Source organism: Scyliorhinus torazame, chromosome 13 (assembly GCF_047496885.1).
Source record: "Scyliorhinus torazame isolate Kashiwa2021f chromosome 13, sScyTor2.1, whole genome shotgun sequence".
NCBI lineage: Eukaryota > Metazoa > Chordata > Chondrichthyes > Carcharhiniformes > Scyliorhinidae > Scyliorhinus > Scyliorhinus torazame.
In genome coordinates, this window is record NC_092719.1 from 36,539,585 (window position 1) to 36,560,128 (window position 20,544).

Here is a 20,544-nt window from a genome sequence, read left to right on the forward strand (position 1 = left end):
ACATACCGAGCGTCAGGGTGTCAGAGGCCCCAGACTGCACCAATTTAAAAGGGAAACGTCCCAAATCCAATTTAAAAGGGAAATGTCCCAAATCAAAAAAACAAAAATCTGTTAAAGCTGTAAAACAACCTTCCCTCACCTGGAATGACAGCACAGTGCCGCAAATTGACCCAGGAGATGAATTTGACCTCCGAAGAACCCTCCGACAAGCAGTTACCTACGCACAAGCCGATGATTCCGACCTTGAATACTTCGATGACGATTTTTACAGTGTTTCCGGACCTCGCGAGCCCAATGATAGCTCCGTGGTCCTATATGACTATGACTCGGACGAACCTTTCGTGTTGCACATTGGCGGCCCCCACATTGAATCCGACGCAGATGCGGATTCATTTTTCGGATTTGAGGATCTTCAATCCAGCAGATATGACGTTCCAACTTATCAGTACCGGATGATGCTGCAGCCTGACATTAACAGACAGGGAGCGGTGCAAGCACACGGAGAGTGCCCTGCTGCCACACAGAGCGTGGTCCACGTCCCGCTCAACGTTCCCGACTCTATGAAAGAAGACATGCAAGACTCCAGAGTGCAGTCCTCGCATGAACCAGAAGTGACTCCAGTGTCACAAGCTTCCACAGCAAGCTCGTGGACAGACTCCACAATTGCAGAAATGCAAGACTCCAGAGCACAGTCCTTGCACGAACAAGAAGTGACTCCAGTGTCACAAGCCTCCACAGAGAGCTCGTGGACAGCCTCCACGATAGAAGCAACGCAAGACTCCAGACCGCAGTCCTTGCACGAACAAGAAGTGACTCCAGTGTCACAAGCCTCCACAGAGAGCTCGTGGACAGCCTCCATGATAGAAGCAACGCAAGACTCCAGAGCGCAGTCCTTGCACGAACAAGAAGTGACTCCAGTGTCACAAGCCTCCACAGAGAGCTCGTGGACGGACTCCACGATGGAAGGAACGCAAGACTCCAAAGCGCAGTCCTTGCAGGAACAAGACCATGAGGGTCTAGCAACCTCTCCTGACCAACCAGCGGCAGACGATGCAAGTCTGCCATGCTCACGTGAACAGCAAGAAGGCTATAACAGCCTACCATGCTCCACTACACAGCAGCATGACCATGACGGTCTCTCATGCTACAATGAAGGGCACAGCGCTGAAGACTGCTCAAGCCCAACTGAAGACAAGCCAAAGGAATCGCCTCGTCCAAGCCCGAAGAAAAAAGGTTTATGCGCTGACCTTCAGGATCATTATAGCCGAACAGAGATTAATAATGCTGCACGGCCACAGAAGGATGCTGAGGATTTGCTAACGAAATTAATTGAATGTTTAACTTGCAAGGAGCAGACTGAGAATTGCCAGTGTTTTAGTACGGATCGAAAAAATGGACAAGACATTGATCCTCAGGTAATGGAAATAACACAACCTGAATCATATCTACAGCAGGGACAAATGTCTCCCTTCAACACAACACCGCAAAATCCCAACTTCGGAGACCAGCAGTTAGTCAGTAATGACTCTTCAAACCTTGAGGGGAACATTAATTGCATTGAACCTATACACGCTCCACTGATTATTGAGCAGAACATTGGAGCAAGAATCCTGAGGACACCGACATCGAGTAGCCAGATAACGAATTTAAAACCCACAGCAGTGTCAAGTGAACCAAGTGTGCTTTCCACTAATGGTGAAGATGCAGATAAGGTCGACCCGATTATCCATTGTACCACACTAACCCCAGTGATTAAGCAGTTATGTATGGGGAGTATAAGGTGGGCAATTGAGAACAGTAAAAGAGAGACTGTGACCATGCCAGTCCCAGCAAAATCAGACCCAGAGACCATGAAGGCATGTACATTAGACAAAGATACACATGAGGCACCTGAGAAGAAAAGTGAAACGGAATGTTCTTTGGAAAATAGTACAATGTCAATAGAAACATTGGATCCTATATTCGAGACCATACCTATGGGAGAATTTGGGGGTAATAAACAAGGTTCTGCAATGTCTGGGGGAAGATTTAAAATTCCAAAGAAGAAAAGCCCAAATGAAGGACAACGGCAAGACAATGACAGTCCACCGACATGGTGTGCACCACCAGATGAAAACTCTGACAGTTTACCCAACCCTAGTGAACAGCAAGCTGCTAATGAGGATCCATCCACGGGATGTGAGACGAGTGACGACAGCATCCCACTTCCCATGCAAAAGGTGCAAGGTGACAGACCTCGCCTAGTGCGTACCGAGGCACTCGACGATCACGGTGGGACCACTGACGACTGCGGTGGCAGCGCACCGCTTCCACCCTCGATGGCTCGACCCTCTCCACTGGTTGGTGCATTCCTGCATGTTCCGACTCCAGAAGTGCAGCTTCAGGGAATCTCGGCTGCCTCCAGTGAACCTGTTGGGACTCCGGACGGGGGGCATCGACGGAAGGCAGACCGGACTCCAGATGGGGAGCAGCCAAGCGCCGACTCTGATTCGCGCACGCCAGACCTTGCTCCGGACGGGCGGTGTCGCGGCCTCGGTGATGGCACGCTCAGGGTGACGGCGGATGCCACGGCGACAGGGAATGGATCGCGTGGCAGTCCCACTGGGTCGGCAGTGGCAACCAGCACCGGCGGTCCAAGATGGACACACCAATTCGCGCCATCGCCAGACGTTGATGCGAGCAACAATTCTCTCTCCAAGGCGACATGCTTCGACGTTTCTCTGCGGAGTCGCCCTTCCGGCACAGCAGGTGGCCGGAACCAGCGTACACGGTCTCGGCCAACTTCCACATCTGGCACAGTCATCGCCTTGCATGATATTAGTGATGGTGCTACTTCGATGGCAACGACCCATCGGCTACAAGATGCCGTCCACCACAAACATAAAAAGAAAAAGACTCCACCTTGTTCCTGGCATGCAGGGCGGATGGATTGGTGCGTAGGCGCAATCAGCGAGCTTTGCGCCGCCTTCCACGCTCGCAACTGAACCGTACGCACACGCCGGATCCTCCACTGGTTCCCAAGGATGACTTCGTGGAGATGCCACGGATCATGCCCCTTCCATCGCCACCAGAACCATATCTCCACAGCTGAACCGGCTTGAGGACCAGCCCATTCTTGAGGCGGTCACCCATTAGACTGGACTTATAACGCTGTTCATACGTTCAAAAAGTCAAACACTTCTGTATTATAACCTGTTGTTGTTTATTGTTCCAGATATCGTCTGACCAGATCAATGTTCAAGTTTTTTTTTTTTTCTCTCGCATCCAAGTTTTGTTATGGTACAACCTTGTTAGTGTGACGCACCCGACATCGCCCCATGTAAATAGTTACGTCATATACACACGCTGTACATAACACACACACACACTCTTCGATGCACTCACGACACAATTATATTTATAACCACGTAGGCACATATCTTTGTAAAAGGGGGGATGTCATGATATTCAAACACACACATCATGATAGACACACCAACAGACAAATCAGAACACACAACACCACAACCAATGACAGAAAGATATAAAAGCACAGACACGACCCCCGGTGGTCAGTATTAGCTGCAGAGGAGAACCAGGACACATCTATTGCCAAACACACTCAGGGAGACAGCACGTGCAGAGTATCCAGAACGAACTGTATTATAAGAGTTATAATAAAATAGAGTTGTACCACATACAACTGTGTTGGCTCATCTGTGCACCAGAGCACCCAACACCACAGCCGGGACGTTGAGTGTCATTAAGACAGAAGTTGATAAAGTCTTGATTTCCCGAGGAATTAAGGGCTATGGAGAGAGAGCAGGTAAATGGAGTTGAAATCAGCCATGATTGAATGGTGGAGTGGACTCGATGGGCCGAATGGCCTTACTTCCACTCCTATGTCTTATGGTCTTATGATCTGTGAGGCACTGTGGTCCACCAGCAGAGGCAGATTTGTCTTCCACCACAATCTGCAACCTCATGGCAGGGCGCTATCCTCACTCCAACAACACCATCAAGCCAAGGGACAAACCCTGGTCCAAAAGGTGTGTAGGAGAGCATGCCCGGAATAGCACCAAGCATACCTAAAATTGAGGTACCAATCCTTGTGAGGCTGTAATGCAAGACTGTATCACGATAGTCAGTGGAAGCAGCATGTTATCGGCAGAGTGAAGTGATCTAACAAACAACGGATCAACTCAAAGCTTTGTGGTCCTGACAAATCCAATAGTGAATAGTGGTGGAAAAAACCCCAATTAATGGGGAGAGGAAGTTCCAAGAACACCCCAATCCTCAATGATAGCAGAGCACAGCATGTGAGTGCAAAAGGCAAGGTTTAAGCAACTACCTTCAACTTGAAGGGCCAAGTGGAATTTCCATAATGGTCTCCTTCTGAGGTCTCCAGCATTACATATACCAGTCATCCTCCAGGCTGATCCACTTCATGCAATATCAAGAAACAGTTTAGCGTACTAGATACTGCAAAGAGCCTCCAAAAACATCCAGCTGTGGTGCCGCAGACTTGTGCTCCAGAATTAGTCGCAAAGCTAGCCATGCTATTCCAGTATACATACAATACTGGCATCTACCCGACAAAGTGAACAATAGTCCAGTTATGCCCTGTTCACAAAAAGGATAAATTCAATCCGACCAGTTCTCACTCTTTGATCAGTCTACTATTGATCACGTAACCTGCTCATCGGTGCTCAGTTTGGGTTCCGCCAGGAACACTTGTTTGAAATCTCATTGGAGCTTTTTCTTTTAAAATATTTTTATTCTCCTCCTTTTTCACATTTTATCCCAAATAATAATAATAATAATAATAATCGCTTATTGTCACAAGTAGGCTTCAGTGAAGTTACTGTGAAAAGCCCCTAGTCGCCACATTCTGGCGCCTGTTCCGGGAGGCCGGTACGGGAATTGAACTGCATTACAAGCCAGCTGTTTCGCCCACCAACAAAACAATAAGCAGTAACGAATACAATGTCAATCCCCATATCAACAACAGCAATCCCGAAGGCCCGGGTCCAGTTTCACATGCACCATTCAAGATCACCTAAAATCCTCCTTCCAGTAATCCTCCAGCTTTGGACAGGACCAAAGCATATGATCGTGTTTTGCGGGCCGCGGCCCCCCCCCGCAATGTTCACACACATCTTCTACCCCCTCAAAGAGCCGGTTCCATCCTCTCATTAGAGCTTTTGGTTCAAACATGGTCAAAAAGTTGAATTTCAAAGCTATAGTTAGGGTGACTATCCTTGACATTAAGACAGCATTTGACCAAGTGTGGCAAGAAGGAGTCCCGGTAAAATTGAAACCAACAAAACTTGAGAGAAATACTCTACATTGCTTGGTGTTGTAGCTAGCACAAAAGAAGATGGTTATGGTAGTAGAAAATTGATCACCTCAGCCCTAGGACATAGTTGTAGAGATATTTCTCATCCAGCATCAGCAGTTCAAGGTTCAGTATTCTGCTGCGTTTTCTCGCTATCCTGATCATTTAAGAGGATCTGAACCTCAGACCACTTTTTCTAGTTGGTTGATGCCAAATAAGCTTGATACATGGAACTACATGTGCAATGTTTTTGATTTATTCTCAGGGTGTGGGAAACAAAGACATGGCTGCATATTATTCTGAAACGGTCCAATGGTAGATCTTACCCGTAAACCCCTGCAGTTCTTCTGGTAATGGCATTGATGTGATGGTAGCGAATTGTAGGATTTTTTACCAGCTAATGGTGAATGGCGAGTGGTACATGTCCAAGTCAGGATGGTATGCACCTTAGAGGATAACCTGGAGATGAGAGCATTTTGAATAATTGCTGCTCTGTCCTTTTTGCTGGTGGAAGTTACACGACTCTTGAAGTAAACTTGGTGAATTGCTGTAGTTTATCCTCTGGATAGTGAATACTGCAGTCACAGTGCATTGGTAGTGGAGGGGTTGACACTGAGCCAAGAAATTCATGATCATAGATTTACAGTGCAGAAGGAGGCCATTCTGCCCATCGAGTCTGCACCGGCTCTTGGAAAGAGCACCCTACCCAAGCCCACACCTCCACCCTATCCCCCATAACCCAGCAACCCCACCTAACACTAAGGGCAATTTTGGACACTAAGGGCAATTTAGCATGGCCAATCCACCTAACCTGCACATCTTTGGAATGTGGGAGGAAACCGGGGCACCCGGAGGAAACCCATGCACACACGGGGAGAACGTGCAGACTCCGCACAGACAGTGACCCAAGCCGGGAATCGAACCTGGGACCCTGGAGCTGTGACGCAATTGTGCTAACCACTATGCTACCGTGCTCCCTGGCTAACTCATTATTATTCCCCTGTAGAACCGGCATCCATGCTTCAGGCATCTGATCTAGTGTTGAAGGAAATACTATCCCATTCTTTTTAAGGCTGACTTACTACTGATTGTGCTCTTTATCTAACTAAGGGCATCTCAACAGCAGCCCATTGAAGACAATTCACTTTTTTATTGCTGAGTGAAAATTCCAGTGGGTGGGCAGAGGAAAAGTATGTATGTGATGCAACATCCAAACGTAATCACATATCTATGAATATTTATCCTCTGATTAATTACTTCAGGAAAGTCATATAAAAAGAAAGCAATGGATATTTAAAAGGTGAAAGTTCATTCTGTGCTAAAGGGATTACCCGATTCATGGTAAATTGAAAGTTTCAGACATCTCGTTACTAGTCTTCGATATTTTACTGCACTTCAAATATTTACATATATTTTAATAAAAATCCTTCCTATTGTTGACATTAATATTTCATTTTGACAACATGCAGTTTGAATATAAGCTGAGGTGTCGCCAGGAGAAGGAAAAGAAAATATGTTTGACACTTGGTCACTCATTAAATAGAAATGGAAAAACTCTCCTTACCTTCCATTATGTCCTTGTGATTGAAGAGGAGCTGGTTGTGCTGCAGGGCTGTGTTGTGCTAATGGACTTTGCTGTGCTGTAGGACTCTGTTGTGCCATTGGACTGTGCTGCTGTGCCATAGGACTTTGTTTTTCTGAGCCTGGTGCAGAAGCAGGACTACTCGTGTCTGTGATATGTGCAAAAATCAAAAACGTACTATATCACTGCATGATATTGTTGATTTCTGTTTTCTGCCAACATATTTAATCTCAAACTGTTACTTTGCAAAAAACTAATTGAAGTAACCAATTTGTGAGGTAGCGACTTACCCTCTTGAGGGACAATGCGTAGAGTAACACTAAGGCCTGCATCTTTGATTAGCTTCACAATTTCTGCATGTGGCATGTTAATGATAGATTGCCCGTTCACTGCTAGGATGCGGTCACCAACCTTGAGTTTTCCACAACGATCTGCTGGGCTACCTTCAATAATACGTCCAATTTTATGAGGCACTGCCACTAATTTGGAATTTCCATAAAAGCAGCATTTGACAGAAATGTTGACAGATGGTATAGGGGAGAGTGAGAGAGATGAAGGGCAAATGTTAGTGTGATGCCACTAACTTGTTCAATGCACAGAATATGCAAAAATGCAGATAAGAAATAAGTGAATCCATGTTCAAAGAATACTGCCACTGTTTTTCATAAAACTAGTTACATATAGTTGTGGTTTATTTAGCATTCAGAATTTCTTTTGCCAGAAATATATACTTCACAGAGTAGAAATTGAACCTCGTGCGTGTTTGTATAAAAAAGGTCAAAATCTTGGGTTCACCAAAAACAGATATATGTAAATGAAAGGTTGAATGTCTATTTTATGCTCCCTGACTGAGATTGGTATGCAATCATTGGGGTATGTGATGACTTGACTTGGTTCAAAATTCTTGTGCAGCCGCTCTAGTCTAAGCATTCATCAGGGATACTTGCAAGTAGGTTTCAATGCTTATGATTCTCATTGAATTTAATAACAATAATACTTCTGGCAGAGTACTACAGCAATGCTGAATCAGCAGGTAATATCTAACTTGGCGATGATGTTGGGCTATTAGTCTGATTCAGTTGGAATTACAATCCTTCATTATTTGAGAGAATTTATCTGTACTTGAGAAATCCTGAAAACTATAGAACCATACTATTTCTTGTGACATCATACATGCTGAAAGAGAAATATAGCAACATCTTCAGATTGCCGAAAAAGTCTGCAGAAAGCTGACAACTCAAGAACTGTCCTGCTCTGTGATAACAAGTAGTTAAAAAGGCTTTGTAACTTAAAGCTGCAAATATACCAAAAATTCCTTTACTTGTATTGAAAGAAAAACAATGTAAGTACATGAATGAATGTCTGAAGGGAAAATTTAATGAAAGCACAGAACTGGTGGTAAAAGTCAAATGGGATTGTCCATGGGCAGGTGCTGAAGAAATCTTTGAATTTTTGCATTAAAAAGAACCCATTCTGGTTAATTCTATGCACTTTTACTTCATAAATATGCTGGTAATGTTTAAATTGTTTTTTTACAATATTGTAAATATTTATTTCTAAATTGTACTAAAAACCAAGCTTTATAGACTGTACAAAAATATGAACAAATACAATTAATTCATCTTAAAAGATTTGTAAGAAATAGTCCATAGAAATAATTTTGTTTTTCAGATTAGAGATGGAGGATAACCTTTCATCATGATATTTGATAGTAATGTTTAAATTAACAAAATGATTAACAGACCACCTGACCATCAGCAACAATGTTTCTGCTAAGTTTCATTGGTGCTGGCCTCGTAGCAAGCTGGACGACACCACGCAGGCAAATGTGCAGGAAAGCAAATTACTGTGGATGCTGGAATCTGAAACCAAATGTGCATGCTCTGTGCAAAACTTTAAAGCGAGTGTGCACTGAAAATGCTGGCCCAAACAACAGATACATTTTAAAGGGAACATAGTGGTCATTCTCCCACTTCCAAGCCACCACTCTCCTGTTTGGGGTTAGTTCACTGAGCACTTGAATTCCACCTGTCATTTCTCCCCTTCCAGCTTCATTCATCTTGATACTCCCTGATGTGGAGATGCCGGCGTTGGACTGGGGTGAGCACAGTAAGAAGTCTTACAACACCCAGTTAAAGTCCAAAAGGTTTGTTTCAAATCACTAGCTTTCGGAGCGTAGCTCCTTCCTCAGAGGAAGGAGCTGCGCTCCGAAAGCTAGTGATTTGAAACAAACCTGTTGGACTTTAACCGGGTGTTGTAAGACTTCTTACTGTTGTTACTCCCTGGCATTCTTCCCTCTTCCTAGAGTTGATGCTGACATTCTTCCCCAGCTTTAGTTCATGCTGGTACTCTCACTTCTCGTTCCCTTTCAGTTAATGATGGTACATTTCTTCCTACCCATTCCTGTACTGCTTCCAAGTTTTGCTCCTGCATTCACACCCATTTGCCCTTCCTTGTTACTATTCTTTTCTGTCTGCTTCATTGCCATTTACTTCCTCACTCTCTCTTTCTTACACTGCCATCTATTTTGCACTTCAATTGCCACATATTTCCATCTCTTCTTTGCCATCCATTTCCTCACTACCCAGCTCCTTGAAATCCATTTATCCATGGTCTTCTTTCATTGTCATCCCTCATCCCCTTTCACTAGCACTTGTTCTCATGTTGCAACACTGTTAACCCCTGACTATTCAGTCCTGTTGATAGCTGGGTCCAGGAGCAAAGATGCTGCACTGGGTACTACTGTCCTCTCAGTAACTCTGTTCACTATAATGGCAAACAGTGTGGCCTCTGCAAGCTATCAGCAGCAGCACTAAGTGAGAGAGGGATCTGCTGATGTATTGGCTGGGTCCCCAAATTGCTGACAGTGTCAATAGATGGTTGGCCCACAGATCTCTATAGAAACTGTGTTTACATATTGTAATGATATGTATATATAGACAAGTAAAGGGTTAATGATGACATCTCAGTGGAACACAATCACTAGAAGGCAACACTAGATCCCACTATAAATATGAGAACTCAAAGGATCTTGGGTCTCTTCCAATTAGGAGTGACTAGACAGCAGAGTGTTAGAGAGATAGATCACAGCATAGTTTAGCAGGTGTAGTTTAAATTAGTTAATACTTTTATATAGATTACTTGTTATAGTTCTGTAGAGTGTGCAAACTCAATATTAATCAATCGTTATTCAATAAATCAGTTTTGCTTTAAGTTAAAGATTAGTGGGTTCTCCAGAATCACACCATCAGACCATTCTGGATTAAGAAGCAAAGAGTAATGATGTATTACCAAAGAGTAATATAACACATATTTCAAAAGTTAATGCTGGAATATATAAAGAACATAAGTGGGGCAGGAGTCGACCATATGCCCCTTGAGCCAAGTTCAAAAAGAACTTATGTGCTCTTTACCTAAACTCCACTTTCCCATGCAACTTCCATATCCCTGGATTTCCCAGCTAAAGATCTATTGTTCTCAGCCTTGATTATGCTCAAATGATTGAGCATCCACACCCTGCGATAGAGAATTTCAAAGATTCATTATTCACTGGGTAAAGAGATTTCTCCTCATCTCAGCCCTAAAACCCTTATCCTGAGTCTATACCCACTATTTGTAGACTCTCCAATCATCGGTAAAAGCTAGAGTTGAGTTTGGCATGTGTGCTATTGACTAATCTTTCACTCGAGTACAATGTCAGGCAAGTCCCAACTCAAAGTACGTGCAATAACTCCTTGTTCCACAAAGCGATCAACAGCAGGAGAAATTTTGCTGGAGGAACATGACATTACTTTTGGAAACTAATAACTTGGGAACTGAATGCCATCAAAAAGACTTTCTAGATTGTTACAGACTGATTAATACTGACTGATTAATTTTGAGTCACAAATAGCTGATAAATCACGTTTACTATAAAGATTGTGTATAATGAGGAACTCTAATTCAATCGGACCTCAATTAGAATGAAATAAGAGCAAATGTGGATGTGGATAGATTTAAAGTAGTGACCTAAGAATATTCCCAAACACCCGGTGGAATTCTCCATTTCTGAGACTAAGTGTTGACGCCAGCGGAGGATTTGTGGACTTCCACGACAGCAAAACTGGCCCCCTACCTGGACCGATTCAGTGACTGTTGAGGGGCTAGCACCGGCACCACCTGGAACATAACCGATTCCAATGAGAAACTGTGTGGGATTCGCCGATTTCACTATTGACTTGCAGGAGGCTGACAAGCTGCAGCTGCATATACACACTTCATTCCCCACACACTCCATCCTAGCCAACAAGATGGCAGCGTGGAGAGCTGCGGCAAGATTCACTGATGTCGAGCTAGAGACCCTCCTGGACATGGTGGAGAGGTAGGCCATCCGGTACCCTGGCCCGGGAAGGAGGTTGCCAGACCCCGCTGTTCGCAATGCATGGACGCAGGTAGCAGAGCCGGTCAGCGCCACCAACAATACCGCTCAGACCAGCCTGCAGTGCCGGAAGAAACTGCATGACCTTCTCAGGGCGACCAGGGTGAGGAATCAGCACCGTCCCCCTAGCACTACCCCGTCCCACACACCTGTAACCTGACACCCCCTTCCCCCACCCCCATCCGGAGGGTGGGCGAACCCCCACCCTGCACCTCATGCCGGCACCCATACCGGCAGTCATGACTGGGAGCCTCGAGCTGAGGCCACCACTCGCTAGGCTGCGTTCATTGGACTGTCTAATACTGACGTTTTCTGCTCCCCGCCCACCCCCCTCCCAGGAGAAGGCCGCCCATAACCGCTGATGGTGGGAGAAGGAGGGGGAGCGCCGTACTTGCGGTCCCTGACCCTGCCTGAGCAGAGGGCCCTGAACGTGGTTGGCAGCCCAGAGAAAAGGGAAGCCGACGTGGTGGAGATCGGCCGTGATCGAGGAAGTGAGACCCGGTTGAGTTGCGTTCCCCATGCCAGGTGTGTTAACCCCTCTCAACACCACCCTCACCCCCACACCATACCCTCTGCCCGCTGTCTAATCATGTGTCTTGTCTTGCATCTTGCAGGACCTACTGGTGATGGGGCGGGTCTATCTAGTGTCCCCCAGCCAGTGCCTTGCACCGCGGTGCCCCCCCTGTGTGCTGAGCAGCCTTCGAAAAGAGACCTAAGACACCCTACCCTGGAGCTAAAGTCCGTGGATGACACAGATCTCCCGTCACAGCTGTCTCCACCACCCTCCACCTTCAGTAGAAATGTGAAGTAAATCTACTTTGGCATGAATGTAAAGCTATGCGCTTCGGTAGCAACAATAGGAAAGCAGATTATTATTTGAATGGGTATAAAATGAGAGAGGTGGATATTCAGCGAGACCTTAGTGTCCTCGTGCATAAGTCGCTGAAAGTAAGCGAACGGGTACAGCAGGCAGTAAAGAAGGCAAATAGTATGTTGGGCTTCATAGCAAGAAGTTTTGAGTATACTGCAAATGTTTAGGCATTGGTGAGGCCACACCTGGAGTATTGTGTGCAGTTTTGGTGTCCTTATCTGAGGAAGGATGCTCTTGCTACGGTGGGAGTGCAGCGAAGGTTTACCAGGCTGATTCCTGGGATGGCGGGACTGTCATATGAGTAGAGACTAAATCGGTTAGGATTACATTCATCGGAGTTTAAAAGAGTGAGAGAGGGCAAAGACCATAGTGGCGGATAGTGGGGGCAGATACGTGATGGTGAGTGGCAAATTGCAAGGGGAGGCGGTGGTCTTAATGAACGTATATGCCCCGAACTGGGATGATGCCAACTTTATGAGGCGTATGTTAGGACGTATCCCGGACCTAGAGGTGGGGAAGTTGGTAATGGGTGGAGATTTTAATACGGTGCTGGACCCAGGGCTGGAGAGATCGAGGTCCAGGACTGGAAGGAGGCCGGCTGCAGCTAGGGTGCTTAAGGACTTTATGGAGCAGATGGGAGGAGTAGACCCCTGGAGATTTAGTAGACCTAGGAGTAAGGAGTTTTCATTTTTCTCCTATGTCCACAAAGTTTATTCACGGATAGACTTTTTTGTTTTGGGAAGGGCACTGATCCCGAAGGTGACGGGGACGGAGTACACGGCTATAGCTATTTCGGATCACGCTCCACATTGGGTGGACCTGGAGATAGGGGAGGAAAAAGAACAGCGTCCACCCTGGAGAATGGACATGGGATTATTGGCAGATGAGGGTGTGTGTTTAAGGGTGAGGGGGTGTCTTGAAAGGTACTTGGAACTCAATGATAATGGGGAGGTACAGGTGGGAGTGGTCTGGGAGGCGCTGAAGGCAGTGGTTAGAGGGGAGCTGATATCTATTAGGGCACATAAAGGAAAGCAGGAGGGTAGGGAAAGGGAGCGGTTGTTGAAAGAACTTCTGAGGGTGGACAGACAATATGCGGAGGCACCGGAGGAGGGACTGTACAGGGAAAGGCAAAGGCTACATGTAGATTGACTTGTTGACTACGGGTAATGCAGAGGCACAATGGAGGAAGGCACAGGGTGTACGGTACGAATATGGGAGAAGGCGAGCAGGTTGCTGGCCCACCAACTGAGGAAAAGGGGAGCAGCGAGGGAGATAGGGGGGGTGAGAGATGAGGAGGGAGAGATGGAGCGGGGAGCGGAGAGAGTGAATGGAGTGTTCAAGGCATTTTATGAAAGATTATATGAAGCTCAGCCCCTGGATGGGAAGGAGAGAATGATGTGCTTTCTGGATCAGCTGGAATTTCCTAAGGTGGAGGAGCAGGAGAGGGCGGGACTGGGAGCACAGATTGAGACGGAGGAAGTAGTGAAAGGGATTGGGAGCATGCAGGCGGGGAAGGCCCCGGGACCAGACGGATTCCCAGTTGAATTCTATAGGAAATATATGGACTTGCTGGCCCTGCTACTGATGAGAACCTTTAATGAGGCGAGGGAAAGGGGGCAGCTGCCCCCGACTATGTCAGAGGCAACGATAACGCTCCTCCTAAAGAAGGAAAAAGACCCGCTGCAATGCGGGTCCTATAGGCCTATTTCCCTCCTGAATGTGGACGCTAAGATTCTGGCCAAGGTAATGGCAACGAGGATAGAGGATTGTGTCCCGGGGGTGGTTCATGAGGACCAAACTGGGTTTGTGAAGGGGAGACAGCTGAATACAAATATACGGAGGCTGCTAGGGGTAATGATGATGCCCCCACCAGAGGGGGAAGCGGAGATAGTGGTGGCGATGGATGCCGAGAAAGCATTTGATAGAGTGGAGTGGGATTATATGTGGGAGGTGCTGAGGAGATTTGGCTTTGGAGATGGGTATATCAGATGGGTACAGTTGCTGTATAGGGCCCCGATGGCGAGCGTGGTCACGAATGGATGGGGGTCTGATTATTTTCGGCTCCATAGAGGGACGAGGCAGGGATGTCCTCTGTCCCCGTTATTGTTTGCACTGGCGATTGAGCCCCTGGCCATAGCATTGAGGGGTTCCAGGAAGTGGAGGGGAGTACTCAGGGGAGGAGAAGAACACCGGGTATCTCTGTATGCGGATGATTTGTTGCTATATGTGGCGGACCCGGCGGAGGGGATGCCAGAGATAATGCGGATACTTGGGGAGTTTGGGGATTTTTCAGGGTATAAATTGAACATGGGGAAAAGTGAGTTGTTTGTGGTGCATCCAGGGGAGCAGAGCAGAGAAATAGAGGATTTACCGTTGAGGAAGGTAACAAGGGACTTTCGGTACTTGGGGATCCAGATAGCCAAGAATTGGGGTACATTACATAGGCTTAATTTAACGCGGTTGGTGGAACAGATGGAGGAGGACTTTAAGAGATGGGACATGGTGTCCCTGTCACTGGCAGGTAGGGTGTAGGCGGTTAAAATGGTGGTCCTCCCGAGATTCCTTTTTGTGTTTCAGTGCCTCCCGGTGGTGGGCACGAAGGCTTTTTTCAAAAGAATCGAGAAGCGTATTATGAGTTTTGTGTGGGCCGGGAAGACCCCGAGAGTGAGGAGGGGATTTTTGCAGCGTAGTAGGGACAGGGGGGGTGCTGGCACTACCGAGCCTAAGTGAGTACTACTGGGCCGCCAATATTTCAATGGTGTGTAAGTGGATGGGAGAAGAGGAGGGAGCGGAGTGGAAGAGATTGGAGAGGGCGTCCTGCAGGGGGACTAGCCTACAAGCTATGGTGATGGCACCGTTGCCGTTCTCACCGAAGAAATACACAATTTCTTGGTGGTGGCTACATTGAAAATTTGGGGGCAGTGGAGACGGCATAGGGGAAAGACGGGAGCCTCGGTGCGGTCCCCGATAAGAAATAACCATAGGTTTGTTCCGGGGAGAATGGATGGGGGATTTGGAGCATGGCAAAGAGCAGGGGTAGCACAATTGAGAGATATGTTCGTAGATGGGACGTTTGCGAGTCTGGGAGTGCTGATGGAAAAATATGGGTTGCCCCAAGGGAATGCATTTCGGTATATGCAACTGACGGCTTTTGCAAGGCAACAGGTGAGGGAATTCCCGCAGCTCCTGACGCAGTAGGTGCAGGATAGAGTGATCTCAGAGACGTGGGTGGGGGATGGTAAGGTGTCGGACATATATAGGGAAATGAGGGACGAGGGGGAGATCATGGTAGATGAGCTGAAAGGGAAATGGGAAGAAGAGCTGGGGGAGGAGATTGAGGAGGGGCTGTGGGCTGATGCCCTACGGAGGGTAAACTCATCGTCCTCGTGTGCCAGGCTAAGCCTGATACAATTTAAGGTGTACACAGGGCGCATATGACTGGAGCACGGCTCAGTAAATTTTTTGGGGTAGAGGATAGGTGTGCGAGATGCTCGAGAAGCCCAGCGAACCACATGTTCTGGTCATGCCCGGCACTACAGGGGCTTTGGGTGGGGGTGGCAAAGGTGCTTTCGAAGGTAGTGGGGGTCCAGGTCGAACCAAGCTGGGGGTTGGCTATATTTGGGTTTGCAGAAGAGCCGGGAGTGCAGGAGGCGAGAGAGGCTGATGTTTTGGCCTTTGCGTCCCTAGTAGCCCGGCGCAGGATATTGTTAATGTGGAAGGAAGCCAAACCCCCGGGTGTGGAGACCTGGATAAACGACATGGCAGGGTTTATAAAGTTAGAACGGATTAAGTTCGTACTAAGGGGTTCGGCTCAAGGGTTCACCAGGCGGTGGCAACCGTTCGTCGACTACCTCACAGAAAGATAGAGGGGATGGAAAAGAAGAAGACAACAGCAGCAACCCAAGAAGACAACAGCAGCAACCCGGGGGGGGGGGGGGGGGGGGGGGGGGGGGGAAGGAATCGGACGGACTCTCAGGGATGTTATTGTATATGTATAGGCACTTGTTTTAGGTAATGTATATTGGACTGTTGGATTGTATCTTTGGAGAGTATTTATTTTTGACAAGGCAGTTGCCATTTAGTTTGGTTTTTGTTTCTGTTCATATATTATTTATTTATTTGGTTAAAACTGGCCACTGTTATTTATATTGCTTTATTGTTGTTTAAAAGAAACACTACGTATTGTTATGTTTGGCCAAAAAATCTTGAATAAAATATATTTTAAAAAAAAGAAGAGTGAGAGGGGATGTCATAGACACTTACAAAATTCTAACAGGATTATACAGGGTAGATTCAGAAAGAATGTTCCCGATATTGGGGAGTCCAGAACTAGGGGTCATAGTTTGAGGATGAGGGGTAAACCTTTTAGGACTGAGGTGAGGAGAAATTTCTTCACCCAGAGTGGTGAATCTGTGAAATTCGCTACCACAGAAAGTAGTTGAGGCCAAAACGTTGTGTATTTCAAGAAGGAATTAGCTATAACTCTTGGGGCTAAAGGGATCAAGGGATATGAGGGGGAGGCAGGATCATGGTACTGAACTTGATGATCAGCCATGATCATAATGAATGGCGGAGCAGGCTCGAAGGGCCGAATGCCCTCCACCTGCTTCTACTTTCCATGTTTCTATCCCAGAGATACTGACCTCGTTTGGGCACTTTAGTTAAAAGGCTCCTGGCCACTATCTGGTTTGCACCACATAGCTGCTCTGGCACATCAGGTGGAGATAGGAACACCTGAGGGGGCGGACAGTCGGAGGACGGGCCGACCACAGAGATTAGCTGCCATCCAGATGGGTTTTGGGCTTCTGGAACGGACAGTCCCATCTATAGTGGAGGTGCAGTCGCAAAGTCAGTGACTACATGAGGGGTTGTCGACGAGCATCCAGCACCGCAGGTGCAGTTGGAGGAGTCCAACCGCGTGAAGAGCAGGAGGTGATGCCGACCATGTGTGCCACCCAGGCCAACACCGCATCGGTGACATCTGCGGTGGAGGCATTGGTGGCGAGGGTCGCCATTGAAGCTCAGGCCTCTTGGTTTGGGAAAACGCAACCCATGTAGCGTAGGATCTGAGCCCAAACTAATTTCTCGCCAACTGGGTAGAAATTGGTAAGTGTGTTTAATAAAGGCACGGGGAGTCCAGACTGAATAAAAAAAAGAACTTTGATTTATTTACAATAATGGTATATACACTTCCAGATGGATCCCTATCGGGTCAGTGATTTACTGGCTGACCTTTTATGTGAAATGGAGTTCCTCCGCCCGTCAGCGGGGGAGCTCGTACTCCGCGAGAATCATGGGGAAGATAATCATTCCCATCCTGTAAGTCCTGTGCAGGATATTCCAGTGTGTCTAATTTGGGGTATAAATCGTTTAGCAATAAGAGGGCCTGCAATCCCTAGTTAAAGCAGAAATTAAGGTACTTTTTGATTTTATATTGCTACAGGAGGAGGTGGTTTGGGGTTTTCTTTTTTTAATTTCAAATTTCCAACATTGACAGCATTATTCTTTCATATTATTTGAATCATAGAGTCATAGATGTTTACATGCCGCCCAGTTTCGATCACAAAGCTAGTCCCACTTGCCCGCATTTGGCCCATATCCCTCTGAAACCACCCTGCCCATGTCACTGTTTTTTTAAAGGAAAAAATTGCACTCGCCTCTACCACTGCCTCTGGCAGCTCATTCCAGCTGTTCACCACCCTCTATGTGAAAAAATTTCCCCTCTGGTCTCTTTTGTATCTCTCCCTCCTTAAACCTACGCCCTCTAGTTCTAGACTTCTCTACCATTGGGAAAAGATGTCGACTATCTACCTTATCTATGCTCCTCATTATTTTATAGACCTCTATAAGATCACCCCTAAACCTCCGACGTTCCAGGGAAAAAAAGTCCCAGCCTATCCAACTTCTCCTATAACTCAGACCATCAAGTCCTGCTAGCATCCTCATAAATCTCTTCAAAGATCAAAGAACAAAGAAAAGTACAGCACAAGAACAGGCCCTTCGGCCCTCCAAGCCCGTGCCGACCATTCTGCCCGACTAAACTAAAATCTTCTACATTTCCTGGGTCCGTATCCCTCTATTCCCATCCTTCATGTATTTGTCAAGGTGCCCCTTAAATGTCACTATCATCCCTGCTTCAACACCTCCTCCGGCAGCATGTTCCAGGCACCCACTACCCTCTGTGTAAATAAACTTGCCTCGTACATCTCCTCTAAACCTTGCCCCTCGCACCTTAAACCTATGCCCCCTAGTAATTGACCCCTCTACCCTGAGGAAAAGCCTCTGACTATCCACTCTGTCTATGCCCCTCATAATTTTGTAGACCTCTATCAGGTTGCCCCTCGACCTCCGTCGTTCCAGTGAGAACAAACCGAGTTTATTCAATCGTCCCTCATAGCTAATGCCCTCCATACCAGGCAACATCCTGGTAAATCTCTTCTGCACCTTCTCTAAAGCCTCCACATCCTTCTGGTTGTGTGGCGACCAGAATTGAACACTATACTCCCAAGTGTGGCCTAACTAAGGTTCTATACAGCAGCAACGTGACATGCCAATTCTTATACTCAATGCCCCGGCCAATGAAGGCAAGCATGCCGCATGCCTACTTGACTACCTTCTCCACCTGTGTTGCCCCTTTCAGTGACCTGTGGACCTGTACACCTAGATCTCTCTGACTTTCAATACTCTTGAGGGTTCTACAATTCACTGTATATTCCCTACCTGCATTAGACCTTCCAAAATGCATTACCTCACATTTGTCCGGATTAAACTCCATCTGCCATCTCTCCGCCCAAGTCTCCAAATGATCTAAATCCTGCTGTATCCTTTGACAATTCTCATCGCTATCCGCAATTCCACCAACCTTTGTGTCATCTGCAAACTTATTAATCAGACCAGTTACATTTTCCTCCAAATCATTGATGTATACTACAAACAGCAAAGGTCCCAGCACTGATCCCTGCGGAACACCACTAGTCACAGCCTCCAATTAGAAAAGCACCCTTCCATTATTACTCTCTGCCTTCCATGACCTAGCCAGTTCTGTATCCACCTTGCCAGCTCACCCCTGATCCCATGTGACTTCACCTTTTGTACCAGTCTATCATGAGGGACCTTGTCAAAGGCCTTACTGAAGTCCATATAGACAACATCCATTGCCCTACCTGCATCAATCATCTTTGTGACCTCTTCGAAAAACTCTATCAAGTTAGTGAGACACGACCTCCCCTTCACAAAACCATGCTGCCTCTCACTAATACGTCCATTTGCTTCCAAATGGGAGTGGATCCTGTCTCGAAGAATTCTCTCCAGTAATTTCCCTACCACTGACGTAAGGCTCACCTGCCTGTAGTTCCCTGGATTATCCTTGCTACCCTTCTTAAACAAAGGAACAACATTGGCTATTCTCCAGTCCTCCGGGACATCACCTGAAGACAGTGAGGATCCAAAGATTTCTGTCAAGGCCTCAGCAATTTCCTCTCTAGCCTCCTTCAGTATTCTGGGGTAGATCCCATCAGGCCCTGGGGACTTATCTACCTTAATATTTTTCAATATGTTTGGTTTTACCAATGTCATGTACAAATTCAACAAGACGTTCCAACTCCTGTATTCAATATTCAGACCAATAAAACCGAGCATGCTGAATGCCTTCTTCAGCACCCTGTCCACCTGCGATTCCACCTTGAAGGAGCTACGGACCTGTACCCCTAGATCTCTTTGTTGTAACTCTTCCTAACTCCCTACCATTAACTGCGTAGGTCCTGCCCTGATTTGATCTACCAAAATGCATCACCTCACATTCATCCAAATTAAACTCCGATTGCCATTCATCAGCCCACTGGCCCAATTGGTCAAGATCCTGTTGCAATCTTATATAACTTTCTTCACTATCCACTATGCCATCAATCTTGGTGTCATCTGCAAACTTCCAAAACCATGCATCCTACATTCTCATCCAAACCATTAATATATATAACAAATAACAGTTAAACGGTAACTTCCAGAGGGCTCCTGTTGTCCCTTTCACTTCTCCTCAGCAAGTTATTGGAGGGCCTGTGTTGGAGGTGCACAATTATTTGTTCTCATGAGCAAGCTGTTTGTTCCCATCCACCATTAGCTAGTCCTAAATATGTACATAGGCCTGGAAATGGGCCCAAGATCATTTTTACCCAATACTGTTTCACAGAAGCTACTTAAAAGTTTACTTCCCATTATTCTGAAATGAGTTGCACCTTTTCAGAGTCAACTGTTTCAATTGAGATTGATTTTACTAACAGAGAAGAATTTTTCCTACAAACAGCTCTAGCCCCTTGTGAGCTTTTGCTCAAATAAAAGAAAACAGTCCCATGCAGACCCAA

The 20,544-nt window shown here is 46.5% G+C and overlaps 1 protein-coding gene across 22 annotated transcripts in view; it reads right to left on the reverse strand.

Moving 5' to 3' along the window:
* magi2a (membrane associated guanylate kinase, WW and PDZ domain containing 2a) overlaps positions 1 to 20,544 on the reverse strand; it is a 1,087,579-nt gene that overhangs the window by 47,852 nt on the left and 1,019,183 nt on the right. For all 22 annotated transcript variants that reach the window (XM_072471360.1, XM_072471357.1, XM_072471362.1 and 19 more), the window contains 2 exons: positions 7,190 to 7,378; positions 6,882 to 7,047 (listed from right to left, as the gene is read on the reverse strand). In XM_072471360.1, the coding sequence (XP_072327461.1) occupies positions 6,882 to 7,047; positions 7,190 to 7,378 (355 nt within the window). The remainder of the gene's footprint in view (positions 1 to 6,881; positions 7,048 to 7,189; positions 7,379 to 20,544) is intronic.